Source organism: Haemaphysalis longicornis, unplaced genomic scaffold (assembly GCF_048455015.1).
Source record: "Haemaphysalis longicornis isolate Haplotype H1 unplaced genomic scaffold, Haemaphysalis longicornis Haplotype H1 scaffold_6, whole genome shotgun sequence".
Classification (NCBI taxonomy): domain Eukaryota; kingdom Metazoa; phylum Arthropoda; class Arachnida; order Ixodida; family Ixodidae; genus Haemaphysalis; species Haemaphysalis longicornis.
The window spans coordinates 50,845,808-50,858,575 of record NW_027526407.1 but is presented as its reverse complement, the minus strand read 5'-3'; the positions used below and the strand labels follow the sequence as shown (position 1 = coordinate 50,858,575).

Genomic DNA, 12,768 nt, shown 5'->3' with positions numbered 1-12,768 from the left:
TACAGTGAACGTGTCTCTTCTCCGCCTCATCATCATCATCACCAGCCTATTTACTCCAACTGCAGGGCAAAGGCCTCTCCCATTAATCTCCAGTTTTCCCGGTCCTGTGCTAACTGCGACCAATTTACCCCCGGAAACTTCTTGATCTCATCTGCCCATCTAACTTTCTACCGCCCTCTGCCACGCTTGCCTTCTCTAGAGATCCACCCTGTTACCCTTAATGACCAACGGTTATCTTGCCTTCGTATTACATGCCCTGCCCACGTCCATACACGTAGCGTGAGCTAAAGTTCGGCTGGTTATGATTAGGTTTCTTGGTTGTCTCATTAGCTGATTATCATGCTTTCTGCTGTTAAAACGATTTTCAATGCAATCCAGTCCGATCCAACCCAATCCAATCCAGTCCAGTCCAGTCCAGTCCAGTCCAGTCCAGTCCAGTCCAGTCCAGTCCAGTCAAGTCCAGTCCAGTCACTGCTCCTCGCGCATGCACAGCACGGCTCTCCGGGAGCAACGCGAAACGGCTATCAAGCGGCTTTGGCGCACCTTCACCGCCGCGGCTACGACGTCACTCCTATGAAATGCGCGGACAGGCGAATGTGCAGACCCAATTCTCTACATACACGTACTCCAATAGTTTTGGATTTGCAATCCAATACAATCCAATCCAATCCAATCCAATGCACTCCGATTCAATCCAATTCAATTCAATCCAGTCCGATTCAAGCCAAGCCACACTAAGCCAAACCAAGCCAATCCAAGCCGATTCAATCCAATCCAATGCTCTTCGCGCTTGCGCAGCACGGTCGTTCAAGGTGCACGTGAAACTGCTCAACCTCGGCCAGTGTAGCTTACGCTACAAAACTGTCGTCTGCTACCCTCCAAGGTCGGCTGCGATGCGCGCCAGCGAGAAGCATACGACAGCGCCTCCCGCGAGCCCTGTCGGCGAGCCCACGGTGTAATTCACGGATAAGCAAGGCTCTGGTGTGTGGTGCTAAAGGACTGCTCGGAAAGCGAAAAGGCGGACACTGGTCGGTGAGAATTATAGAAGTTGTTACAACATGCATGGGAGAATCGAAAAGAAACGCCACGGTGCCCATAGCGTCCTCTTGAAGACGAAGGTTCAGGCTTCCGTCAGAGACGCGCCGCAGAAGAGCCTCTCCGCCCGCATGGCGTCCTTCAACAAAAGGCTCGTCCGGCAGGTAAAGAAACATAAGAGCGTCTGGGACCACCACTCTACGCTGCAGAAGGAGTCGGAAAAGCGAGGTCTCCTGGATGGACGTCGCCGCCGCACTCATAGCCACGGGTAGGTCTTGTTTGAATGGATAGGTATCCCGAATGAGTCGTAACGGTTTTTACCAACATAACTTCGATGCTGCGGAGACTAGCAGACGATGATACACAAAGCAGATGAAAAACGCAGCTCTCTTGCGAATTCCTCGTGTCCACTACAGTTTTGGAAGGTGAGCGGAGATAGGATATCGCGGGAGGGAGGTCGAGTTGATCGCTGGTCTTCCAGACATGTATTACACAATTCATGTCCTTTTAAGTGCGAATGCACTTTATAAGAGACCCCAAACCATCCACCGCCGGCGGCGGCGGCGTCCGCAGTGCTCCTATATATATTTAAAAAAGAAACAGCATCCGGCGCCAGGTTTCGATCCGAGGACTTTGCGGCCGCAGCGCGACGCTCTACCGACTAAGCCACGGACGCCACGCTGATATCAGTGTGAGTAACGCGCCTTATATCTTTAACGCATTCAAACTACGTCGTCAGCGGCGTGCGTTGGCGACTCAGCGGCGTTATAGCGGCTTGATAACTGCGTGGTGTATACGTGATATTACAAACCCGATGGAAGAGAAGGCGGCGAGGCGGTGGGCTGCGGGGGCCGAGCGCAAGCGCCGCAAGCGGGCCGACAACCGTGCATCCGCACTTTCACATTCTCCCCCTCGAGGAAATGCGGGGGAATTTTTTTTGCCTGCCCGTCTCTGGCTTTTGAGCAGGCTCCTACGAACGATGTTCCGAAGATGTGTATACGCCCTCGTCATGGCGAACGTGCATGCCTAGGTGTGAAGAAAGCGAAAACATTTTGGAGCGTTTCTGTGCCCAGCAGATTTCGAGAGTGTGCAAGATCTCAGCAAAGCCGCGGAGAGCAGACGCGTCTGGGAGTTGACTGGGCATGACGTCGCTGAGTGATTGTCGAGGTCCATGACCTTTATTTGCGTCTTGATACCGCTGTTTTCCTTCTAGTACAATGTTCAAACTAGTCCCCAGCAAAATATCTTGCGAAGACAGTCGCCGTAACTGCGCCACGCGTATCGGTTTGGAGGTCCCTTCATCTTCTGCTGCTCTTAATGGATTACGGCCGCTAAGTATTGGCCACACGTTAGTAATCGTAGAAGCCTTGAAAAGTTTGATCATCTTGACCTTCTTCAAGGGCATTGGATAAAAAACTCCGCATATCAAGTACGTTCTGAATGTACAGCAACAAAAAATTCAAAACGAATCATTCTAGAACGTTTCTCCCGCGGTCGCTAGCGTTCGCAGCGCCAGAGCATGCCTTTCGGAACGTAGGGGACGCGTCTTTAACAATCAAGCAATGAAAAACGCGGATGTTAGCTGACGCGGACCTCGTGGTCTACGACGCAAGTTCGAAAGGTATGGGCTATTTCCCGAATAGCGTTCATCCCGCGGAACAAAAGCAGGTGTTGACTTGGATGTACTATTTTGCCGAAGGCTTTTGTTTATCTTTTCGCAGTTCTTTCAGAAAGATCCCCTGACAACGGTAATTGGTGGGCGAACAGAAGTGCCCAGCGACTGCGCTCCTGTTTAAGAGGAGCTATACTGTTCCGCGCAGCACAGCGTTTCAGCAATGCTTTCTTTTTTGGCGTTTTTTTGCAGCCGATTCTCGAAAGGGGATTTCTCATGCTCGTACCACGTGGTTAAACGCTGCAAAGGCTCCAATAGCTGAACTGTTTTTGCATTTCATCTTCCCTTAAAGTGATGGCGTCAGTCAAGAGCACGTTGTCTACTAGTTCACCTGGGGCTCAATTCTCTAAAACATCAGTCGTCGTTTTGAAGTGGCGTGGTGTTGGTTGCAAATGTATTTATTCTTCGGTTGGGGCGCCGCTTGGTTGGAGGGTAGATGAGGGGGGCGGTAGAAAACAGGGGGGCCCCCGGAAGGCCATTTCGGGCGCGACCAGAAACGACGCGCGAAGCAACACGTCACTGTGCGCGTCTCTGATACTACGGCCGTCCTTTCACAGAATTGAGCCGTAGCAGCTGCGCGTTTGGAAGGGACGCCATGGCACGAAACGCCACAGCCAAGTAGGCGTTCCGTGACGCTGGCAGTGCCTACGGCGCTGCGCTGTTCAACGAAGGGTCGCTCTTTTGCTTTAATTTGGCAAGGTAGCGAGAGGAACGCCCGTGTGCATGAGACATCAGAGATCCACGAGTAGCCGATGTACAAGTCCGTAGCCCACAACTGCGGTGCGTCCCGCAGCCTGCGTAGCTACGGTGCGGGAAAAATACAAGTGTAAATGCGCTTTACTTCAGCCAACCCAGCCAGGAAACCCTGTATGTGACGCTTTATGCGGCCCACATTCGCCGCTTGAGGAAACGGTTTTAGTAAAAATTCTGAGAGTTTCCATGTTGTCATATATGAATGCGAATTCCGGCCGGGAAAATGACGCCCGCTCATGCATTTCGGTACGATAGTGGGGCCGACTTTAGAGGGGCTCTGTGTATAACGCGCTCAATGATAAACGGTGTTTTATGGGGGTCCGGAGGCCTTTATATTTTTATAGAAGATTGCATATTCTGCCCACGAGAAAAGAAATATGCTCCCAGCAATGCATTTACCTTCGGACAAGCCGATATTAAGACTCTGATATCAGACCTCTCATATTAACGCTAGACAGGTCTTCCTAGCAATGCACTTGCGTATATAGTGAAGCCGACATTAATGGGCTCGCCGCGTAACATTTTGTAGGGGCACAACGGGTAGGGAGGTATCTAAGTAAAACCCTAATTTTGATATCTAATTTTGATATCCGACAGCTTACATTGCCCTGGCATAACGCCTTTCCGTAGTAGTGAAGGTGACTATAAAGAGAGCTCGGCGTAAAGCAGAGCGGCTTGCGCCTTTATCCGACAGTTCCAATTTGCTTGTTTTGCGAATTTGTTTAACGTTTCGCAGTTGAAAAGTGCCAGACCCGGTGGCGCACCCTGCGGGACTCGTACGTCAAGCGAAAGAGGTGCCCGCACAGTCAGTACAGGAGCCAGTGGGACCTGCTGGAACAGAAACATCGCTTCCTCGACAACAATCTGCGCCCGCCCAGGTGGGAATATGCATTTTCTTACACCTGAAATGCCCGCGAAGACCTTTTGCAGTGAGCACACTGCTTGGTTAGCGTGCGTTAGTGGAGATTTTCCTTCGACTCCTCTACGACTTGAAAGGACGGCAGAATTCGGCTTTGACTGAAGTACGTGTTACACCAGCGATACCCGCGTGCGGAGAGACCGTCACGCGTAAATTTCGAGTGAAAGGGCTCAAACTGAGCAGCGATCACAGGGAAAAGCAACAAAACAAAAAGAACAGAAAAAGAGGGCGGTTTATGCACTTGTCCCCAGATGTCTGCATCACGCGGCAGCCCTCGCTGGCACGAGAGGAACTGACGGCGAGATGTACAAAAATTACGCCCACCTCCCCTCGCGGGAACCCTGGTGTGATGCAACGCATCTCATGGGGTGTTCCATTGGCGTTTTCCATCGTATTGATTACGCTTATAGCAGGGATTCTCACGCGAAGGGGAGGTGGGCGTAATTTTCCATTTTCACCATGCAATGCACATTCAGTACACGTATGCTCAGGTACGGTCTTTATTGCAGACGAGAATGAGTGCCTTGTGGTCCGTAAAGTGCACAGTTAGGGGCTGGACGATTGCAGCAATCGTCGAGTACTGCGAGAGAGTGCATCCGTAATGCGGACGACCGTCGACTGAGACCGTCGGACCGCGGCATGCCGCTTTATATTCACAGCGCCCGAAGGAGAGGAGAGCGCGGAGAGAGAGTACTGCACATGCGCAGCGCCGCCCACAGGCGCCTAGCAACGGAGTGAGAGCGCGCTGCGCCAACCCGCAGCTGTTTGGGGGAGAGTGTTCGCTATTGGAGAGAGGAGAGGAGGAGAGGCGCAGCTGTGCGGACAACGCCGGACAGACGCAGGAAGGACAGAGGGGCGAGCATGAGATGCGTTGCATCTAAAACAGCTCAACCTATGCACGGTGCTGGAGAAACATTATTTCTCTGCGGCTGACAACATTGGCAAGGCATAAGGGGGAATGGGGAGCGGGAGTGTCTTATCTGAGCACTGCTGAGTCTTCTGAGCCCCCCCCCCCCCCCCCCACACGCACACTAACTGGCTGTCACTGGGACCACCTCTACCTCGGAGGCAAAAAAAAAAAAAACGGTGCCGGCATGCCTTAGACGTACTGTCTTTGTTAAAATTTTGAGGGCCAGCGCGACCGTGGCCGGAACAGGCACGCGGCCGAGCAGGGGCGCGTCACTTGCCGCTGTCGGCTGGTTGCGCGGCTGAAGAGAGCGAAGGGAATTTTTGCTCGTGCTTTTGTAGTGTGTCCGGCGTAAAAAGTGCTGCGCAAAGTGCCTGCGCTGAAGAAAAGTGCACCTGCTCTGAGAAATCGGCCCCGCTGCACTAATCGCGCCAGCCATACTACGCAAGGAAGCGCGAAAGTTCTCTTTAGCCGCGTAACCAGCCGACAGTGGCAAGCACAGCGCCCCAGCTCGGCCACGATCGCCGTGGCCCACAAAATTTTGACGGAGTCTGTACACAGTACGGTTTGACACGTACTGCATCAGAATGGTATCTGCACATCTTGGGGTTCAAAGCGCTCACAACACAGGAACGAAGAGATAAATAGACCGTCAGTACGGTGTCGTCTCTGTTTGCTTCGTTTTTTCGTTCCCGTTTTGCGAGCGTATTGACCACCGAGACGAAGTTTGAAACAGCTTTCCCCGATTCCACTTAGGCGGCAGTACTAGAGTACTCACTGTTGTGCGAGGTCGCTCCCATATATGAACCCACCAGAATGCAGTGCAACAGTATAATTCAATACAGTTGTGCCCGTAGGAACTAAAACCGTCTGGTAGGGCTTATTCGGTTTCATTAGCATACCTTTAACGCTTGCTCCTTTGTGTGTGTGTGTGTGTGTGAGAGAGAGAGAGAGAGAGAAAGAGAGAGAGAGACAGAATGAGAGAAACACTTACGACATCATCATCATCATCATCATCATCATCATCATCATCATCATCATCATCCTATGTCCACGGAAGGGTTAAGGCTGGGCGGGCTGCTTCGCCGTGTAGCGCCACTATCGACCGCACCACAGTCCCGTGGCCGGATAGGCGCGCCTACTTGGTAGGTCTTTGCGACGGCGAACAATGCAAGCCAGTGAGCTGAATCAGAGTCCGTCAAAGCATTGACGGACTCTGGCTGAATTTCGCCAAACTGGATTTTTTTTATTGGCCCAAATGTGAAAAAGGGCATGGAATGTCTCAAGAGCAAGCAAGCTTTCGGCGCATCTGGGCAACGCGGCGCCGCACAGAACTGCACTGTCCAAGGTCAAAAACACACACAAAAACAGAGAAAGAGAGAGGGAGAGAGAGAGAGAGAGAGATATAATCACATGCTTCAATAATTCTTGAATGAGGAACTTCAAAAGCCCCACATTTGTTACTGCTGAACATCACTGATGCAAAAATTTTGCTTTGCAGCGTGGCGTGTACGCTCTCCGATCTTCCGTTCGTAGCGCGTGCCTTTGAGTTGATTCTCTTGCACGACACTGGTGCAGTGCAAGAAAGCCACACAAGAAACGCCGTCCGAGAATCGGTGTACGGTAGACTTCAAACCCGGGGCGAAACCAATCTAACAATAACGCTGGCGTCAACAAGGGTCTCCCCTCCTTTCAAAAGCCGGTGGTGTACTTTATTGAAAACACCTAACACCAGGCAACGGCTCTAACTTGCTAATTGTGTTATTAAGTTAGAGCATAGAAAAAAAAAAACTCCCGCCTCCCCTCGCGGGAACCCGTGTAGATGCGACGCATAGGGGGTTCACGTTGCAGCGTTGGACAGCGGAGGAACGACGCTGGAACGATGGAGCGGAGTGGCGCAGGCACCGTGTTTTATAGCGCGCACAACGGTGAGGGGACGCACCGGCGCCAGTGCGTCTGCCACGGCTATGACGCAACACAATCCAACACAATCCACTTTAATCCAATCCAATCCAAATCCAAGCCAAGCCAGTCGAATCCAATCCAATGCCCCTCGCGAGGGAGTGTTCGCTATCGGAGAGGAGAGGGGCTGAGCGGCGGAGAGCGCAGCTGGCGCGGCGAGGACAATGGGGGAGGGGCGGATCCCGACGACGACGAGGCCGGATGCACGGACAAGGCGAGTGAATGAGATGCAGTCGCATCTAAACAAGATCTCCCGACGTTGGGGCACGAAGCAACATCAAAATAAAGCCTGCGCTCTACCAGTGCTGCTGTATTCGCTTTAATTGGGTTCCGAGCCCATTTCTGCACTGTAGCCACCTTCTCTGCTTTTCGTGCCACAGAAGGTCTTTGTTTTCTCCACTGCATCTTGGTGTGTCAGAAAGGGTGCCTCGGAAAACCTTCTCAGCTCTGCAATCACAGAGCAGGCCCACATGATGACTTGGAGGTAACAGGGTAGTGGCTCTTAATGGTGCCAAAACATCGCTGCCATTTTTGGCCTGTCAACATTCAGAACACAAGCCCACGACATCTGGCTCATGCCAATTCAGAATTGGACGCTTGATAATGAAGTGATCAGGTAGTCAGAGTAACTCACCGCGGAAGGCCAGCATACGTTTGGAGCATGCTGGCCCCGTTTTGCGCGATACGCCTAGGGAGGGCTGTGGAGGTGGATTAGAGGGGGAAAGAGGTCGCATGCTTTTCAGTTCACCTCCCATCTCTAAAACGCCGAAAAATAGTCGCGCAAGAAGCCCCATGATGGGAGTGACTGAATCGGAAGATTTCAATGGGGCATACCGCTCCCCAACTGAAAGCGTTCAGCTCAAGCTAACACAAAACCGTAAGATTAAAGGTAAGGATGCTGTAGGAAACTTTCACGATAATAACGACGGTTTCAGTCCTAAAATGCAGCTGATTTGCTTCTTCTTTCGCTGCCGAAACGACCTTTACTCCATATTCGGTGCTATTAACTGTGACCTTCCTCCAGTTTTTTTTTTAAAGTGATAATCATTGGTGATACCTTGGAGGGCGTACGCCATGACGTGTCTTTCTCGTTACTAGCAAGTGTTCCCACGACTACGTGAAACGCTGGAGTACTTTCGGCCAATCTTGGCCAATATCTCTACGTGAGTATGCTTGGCTTGACAAGTCTGCGCGGGGGCCGCTGGGCGGTCGCCTCGAGGCACGCACACACGAGCGCTCGGCATTTTCTTTTAACTGCGAAGAGGAAAAATGACTATTTGCAAAACAGCGTCGTTGTTGCAGCCAAAACATTCCTAATTAAACTGCATCAATTAGCCAAAGAAATTACTTGGGCGTAATGAAAAGAAGCTTTTGGACTCGTTATACTCCTCACGAATGCCGACGAAAATTCTCTTGGTGTCATTTGCTAATTGCGTGGTGGTACAGGCACATCCCGGTCAGATATCCCCGTCACGCTCACAGTGATCTACGGTTTGAGACGAGGAGTGTCATTGGGTGTGAACCAGTGCTGGAGCACTTTTCACGCAAGCAAACCAGTAGGCAAACGCGAATGGATTTTTCCGTTTTGGCGAGGCGGGGTTAGTGGCATAAAATAGTCCGAAAAATTGAGTCCTCAAATCACTTGGATTTCACAACTTATTCGGATACAAAGTCTCCCAGTTGTCACCTCCAAGGAAGGAGGGGGAAGGAAGGAAGGAAGGAAAGAATACGTTTATTCGTTCATGGGGATCAGGTATTGGGGGTGCAGGAGGCCCACAGGACCGCCGCGACCGCCAGGGCCCGGGAGGTGGTCAGTACTTGGCCTGACTCCCCCGTGTCACGCAACATCTGCTCCCAGTGGTGAGGGGAGGGAACGAGGGGTACGGGTCTGCGGGGAATTCGCAGAGGGAATGGTAGTGAGTGTCGAGTGCCCCGCAGGCTGGACAGGTAGGGTCAGTAAGGAGGCGTGGATGAACCCGCCACTATCTCTTAATAAGCGGATTCCAATATGCCCGTTTTTTATCAGTTTCTAGCGTTTACAAGGAAACACTAAGGGCACGGGGACCAGTCATATTGTCGATGCATAGAGACGTGTGTGTGTGTGTGTGTGTGTGTGTGTGTGTGTGTGTGTGTGTGTGTGTGTGTGTGTGTGTGTGTGTGTGTGTGTGTGTGTGTGTGTGTGTGTGTGTACAGTTGTGAACAAAAGTTTGGGCACCACGGTAGCGGCAATTCCTTGCCACAAGTAACAGCCCTGCGGCTAATGCAGGCTCACCTTCCCTACCGAATGCAACATGGTCCGTAATAATTTGTTTGTGGCTGTAGGCGGGTAGGAGGAGAATGAGGAGAAAGTAATTTTGTTGTGTCTATATGAGAGATCTAGTTTGGGCTCGTGCGCGTCAGATGACTGCCAGGATGTCTTGGCTCCTAGCGGCGTCTTTAGCCCTCTGCGAAGAAAACTGCTGGATGTCAGAGTCCCTGCTAAGCAGCACGGTCGGTTACTGCTCTTTGCTGGTGATAACGATGTGCCTTTTGGATTGCTGAAGTTTGTTCTCCGTATACGAGGACATTCTCAGATCAGGCTTGCAAAACTAGCGAGATGGGGGGAGGGGGAGGGCAGTGTTTGTATGTACCTTCGCGAAATGCGGGTGGAAGTGCAAGTGTATTACTCTGGAGACGGCGTCATGCTACTTCGTCTTTTTTTTTTTTTTTTGGTCAGCGAGGGATCAGTTGGGGATAAATATTATTTTTAGCCGGAGAGAGAGATTTGTCGTGTTTACTGATGAAACCCCCTTGCCGCACATTTTTCCCAGGCGTCGCCCTCTGCGTAAGATGCCGGTCGCCACCGAGCCGAGCGACTGCGAGGAACCCCGCCACGCGTCGGAGGCGCCCCCTACCGAGGATGTCGACGAGCAGCGCAGGGCCCCAGTAATGGCGGGAGCCGCCATGATGCGGGAGCTGTACCGCTCGTTCGACGGGGACGAGCTGTTCTGCTTGTGCCTGGCGGCCAACTTGAAGCGCCTGCCACTCCGTCGGCGTAGCTTGACCAAGATTAAGCTTCTGCAAATTCTGCACGATGCCGAGTTTGGCCCCGGAAATGTTTAAGAACATGCCGTCGGTGATTCCTGTGGCCCCGCCGGCGCGTAAGATGACAAAGGAAGCGGCCTGAAAACAACTCTGGGGTGTCGTATAATAAAATGTTTACTCCAGTATTCTTTCTCACTTGAATGTGTGGTTGGATTGTTATGTGCGGTTCGGAAACCTCGCCAACGCAGTGAATTGTATTGGCCGTACGTAGTGCTGTGGTACATTAAGAAACAAAACTAAAGGTAATCGGTGAGAACCTAGAATGTAGAGACGGGTGCACACGTTCGCGACCGTCCTGTACAAATGCATTTTAGTATACTTCTTTCAGGAATTGTAAGGTAGTGCAAACTATTCACACCTCTCCCCAACGCCACTGCGAGATAGAGAATGGTCTTTAACGGGGAGGTGCCCAGCGCCACTGCTCGTCCGGTGCATGGCATTGTGACGTGATCCTTGTAGAGGATATGAGATTTGGTCAGAACACCGCAGAAATGCTCCGCTTCAGATGCTACCAGTGATATACGACATGGCTAGCAAGGAGGCATCGTGGAAAATATAACCTTCGTGGCTCCGCGCGTCTCGCTTTAACCGTCTCGCGTTCAACAAGATCATCGAAGTGGCCGCTGGTGCACCCGAACCGCTGTACGCCGACACCTCCTGTCCGCACCGTGCTTCGTCTAGTGAAGTATACATCCTGTAGGAAATTGCGCAATTAGTCAACACTTCCCTACCCTCACGAGGAAAGAAGCAGCACTCAGAACGCCGCTAAGTAGTGGGCTGCACATACTCAACGCCGCTTATCCACGCCTGGACCCTGTACGTGTGTGTGTGTGTGTTGCCGTGTCTGTTTTTCCCTTACTAGGAACCAATGAGCCCGACAACTTTCCTTGCCACACTCAACTCTATCTACGGCCAATGATAGGGGTGAGGACACCTTCAGATACTGCGCGAAGAAGTGACCACCTTTAATTACAGTGATACGTCGTGCAGCGGAATTATGATGCTGCTGACGTGGGGTAAGCGTCTTGTCACTTGGATCATCTGCCACTCTCTCGGATGAGGAGCAGCCTCTCGCTTCTCACGTGACATAGATGTTGTAGGATGAGTGAACAGTTACGGTGCGTTTGGCCCATATTTCGTTATCGTTTTTTTATATATTTGGAACTTCCGACCAGCGAGTGGACTGTCCAGATTACTAGCGCTTCGTCTTCATCTGTACATAATTATCAGCCCTACTTTTAAGTGCAATGCACTTCTTAAGCGACCCTGAACCTGCGTCCACCGGCGATGTCCGCGCACGTGGAGATGGGCGCGCGCAGCCTGGCCACTGACATAGAACATACCCACGTGGGGGATTGGCCAGGAATCTCCTCGTCTTCCTTGGCAACGGGGGGAGATGGGCGCGCGCTGCCTGGCCGCTGACATGGCACATACCCACGTGGGGGATTGGCCAAGAATCGGGCGTGAGAAGGGCTAATGCACCTGCTTAAAGGAGTACTGACACGAAATTTCAAAGCTGAGATCCGCTCTAGCAATCAAGTACAACGACAACACAAATAGGTGTCTGTGAATAAATGCATCTTTCTTTCTTTGTAGTTGTGTGTGTGTGTGTGATCTCTCTTTCGCGAACATCACCGAACCGCGCAAATTCAACTCGTGCATTCGCACTTTCCCATTCTTCCCCTCGGGGAAATGCGGGGAATTTTTTTTATGCCTGCTCTACCTCATCTTCACTCGTGTACATAATCATCATCATTGACCAAATGATTGACCAAAGGACAATCGTCTCGGCCTGCCTCTCAGTGCCCTAAATGGTCTACCACAGCGACAGTGTTTTCGCGGACCAGTTACTTACAGACGGGACAGAAATGACCCATCATTTTATGAGAGGTACATCAGAATGAGAGTAAGAGGCTGAGCCTTTAGAACGTAACTGTAATCTTGACAACGGCTGGAAGCTCATAGGCCCGTAGGCGACGTGAGCTGGAAAATACCCCTTCGAGAAGGTTTTGATTGGCGTGAAACATTTGATTTTGGATACAAAACAGCAGGGCATACATCAGCATTAAGCAGGGCTCTTCAATAATAAAAGCTAAGGGGCTGAGCCGGTATACCGTGGGCTCGTGAGGCTATGCGCAGGAATTAAAACGTTTACTCGCATTCGGCGCTTGGCCGTCCCTTTTTGATATGCTTGCGACGAGAAACCGAATTATTGACAATAATTACCATGGGTTATTGTGGCTATTGCAGCATCTGGGTTATTGCGGCAAACATGTCAGTTGAAATTCTGAAGATATTCCCTTCTTTAGCACCTAGAAGGCTGTAAGAGGTCTGTTGACCATTTCTCGAAAATGTAGCTTTGGTGAGCCTACCGGCTTTCACAAGTTTTTTTAAGAAGAGTATCAAGGAACATGTAGCTTCGAATATGCCATCCAC

At 51.3% G+C, this 12,768-nt stretch overlaps 1 protein-coding gene across 1 annotated transcript; it reads left to right on the top strand.

The window, feature by feature from the left end:
* Positions 1 to 1,166: 1,166 nt before the first annotated feature.
* Positions 1,167 to 10,350, top strand: LOC144143010 (uncharacterized). The gene is made up of 3 exons (XM_077674833.1): positions 1,167 to 1,263; positions 4,197 to 4,338; positions 10,059 to 10,350. The coding sequence occupies exons 1-3, from the start codon at positions 1,167 to 1,169 to the stop codon at positions 10,348 to 10,350; spliced, it is 531 nt and encodes a 176-aa protein (XP_077530959.1).
* The last annotated feature ends 2,418 nt before the right edge of the window (positions 10,351 to 12,768 follow it).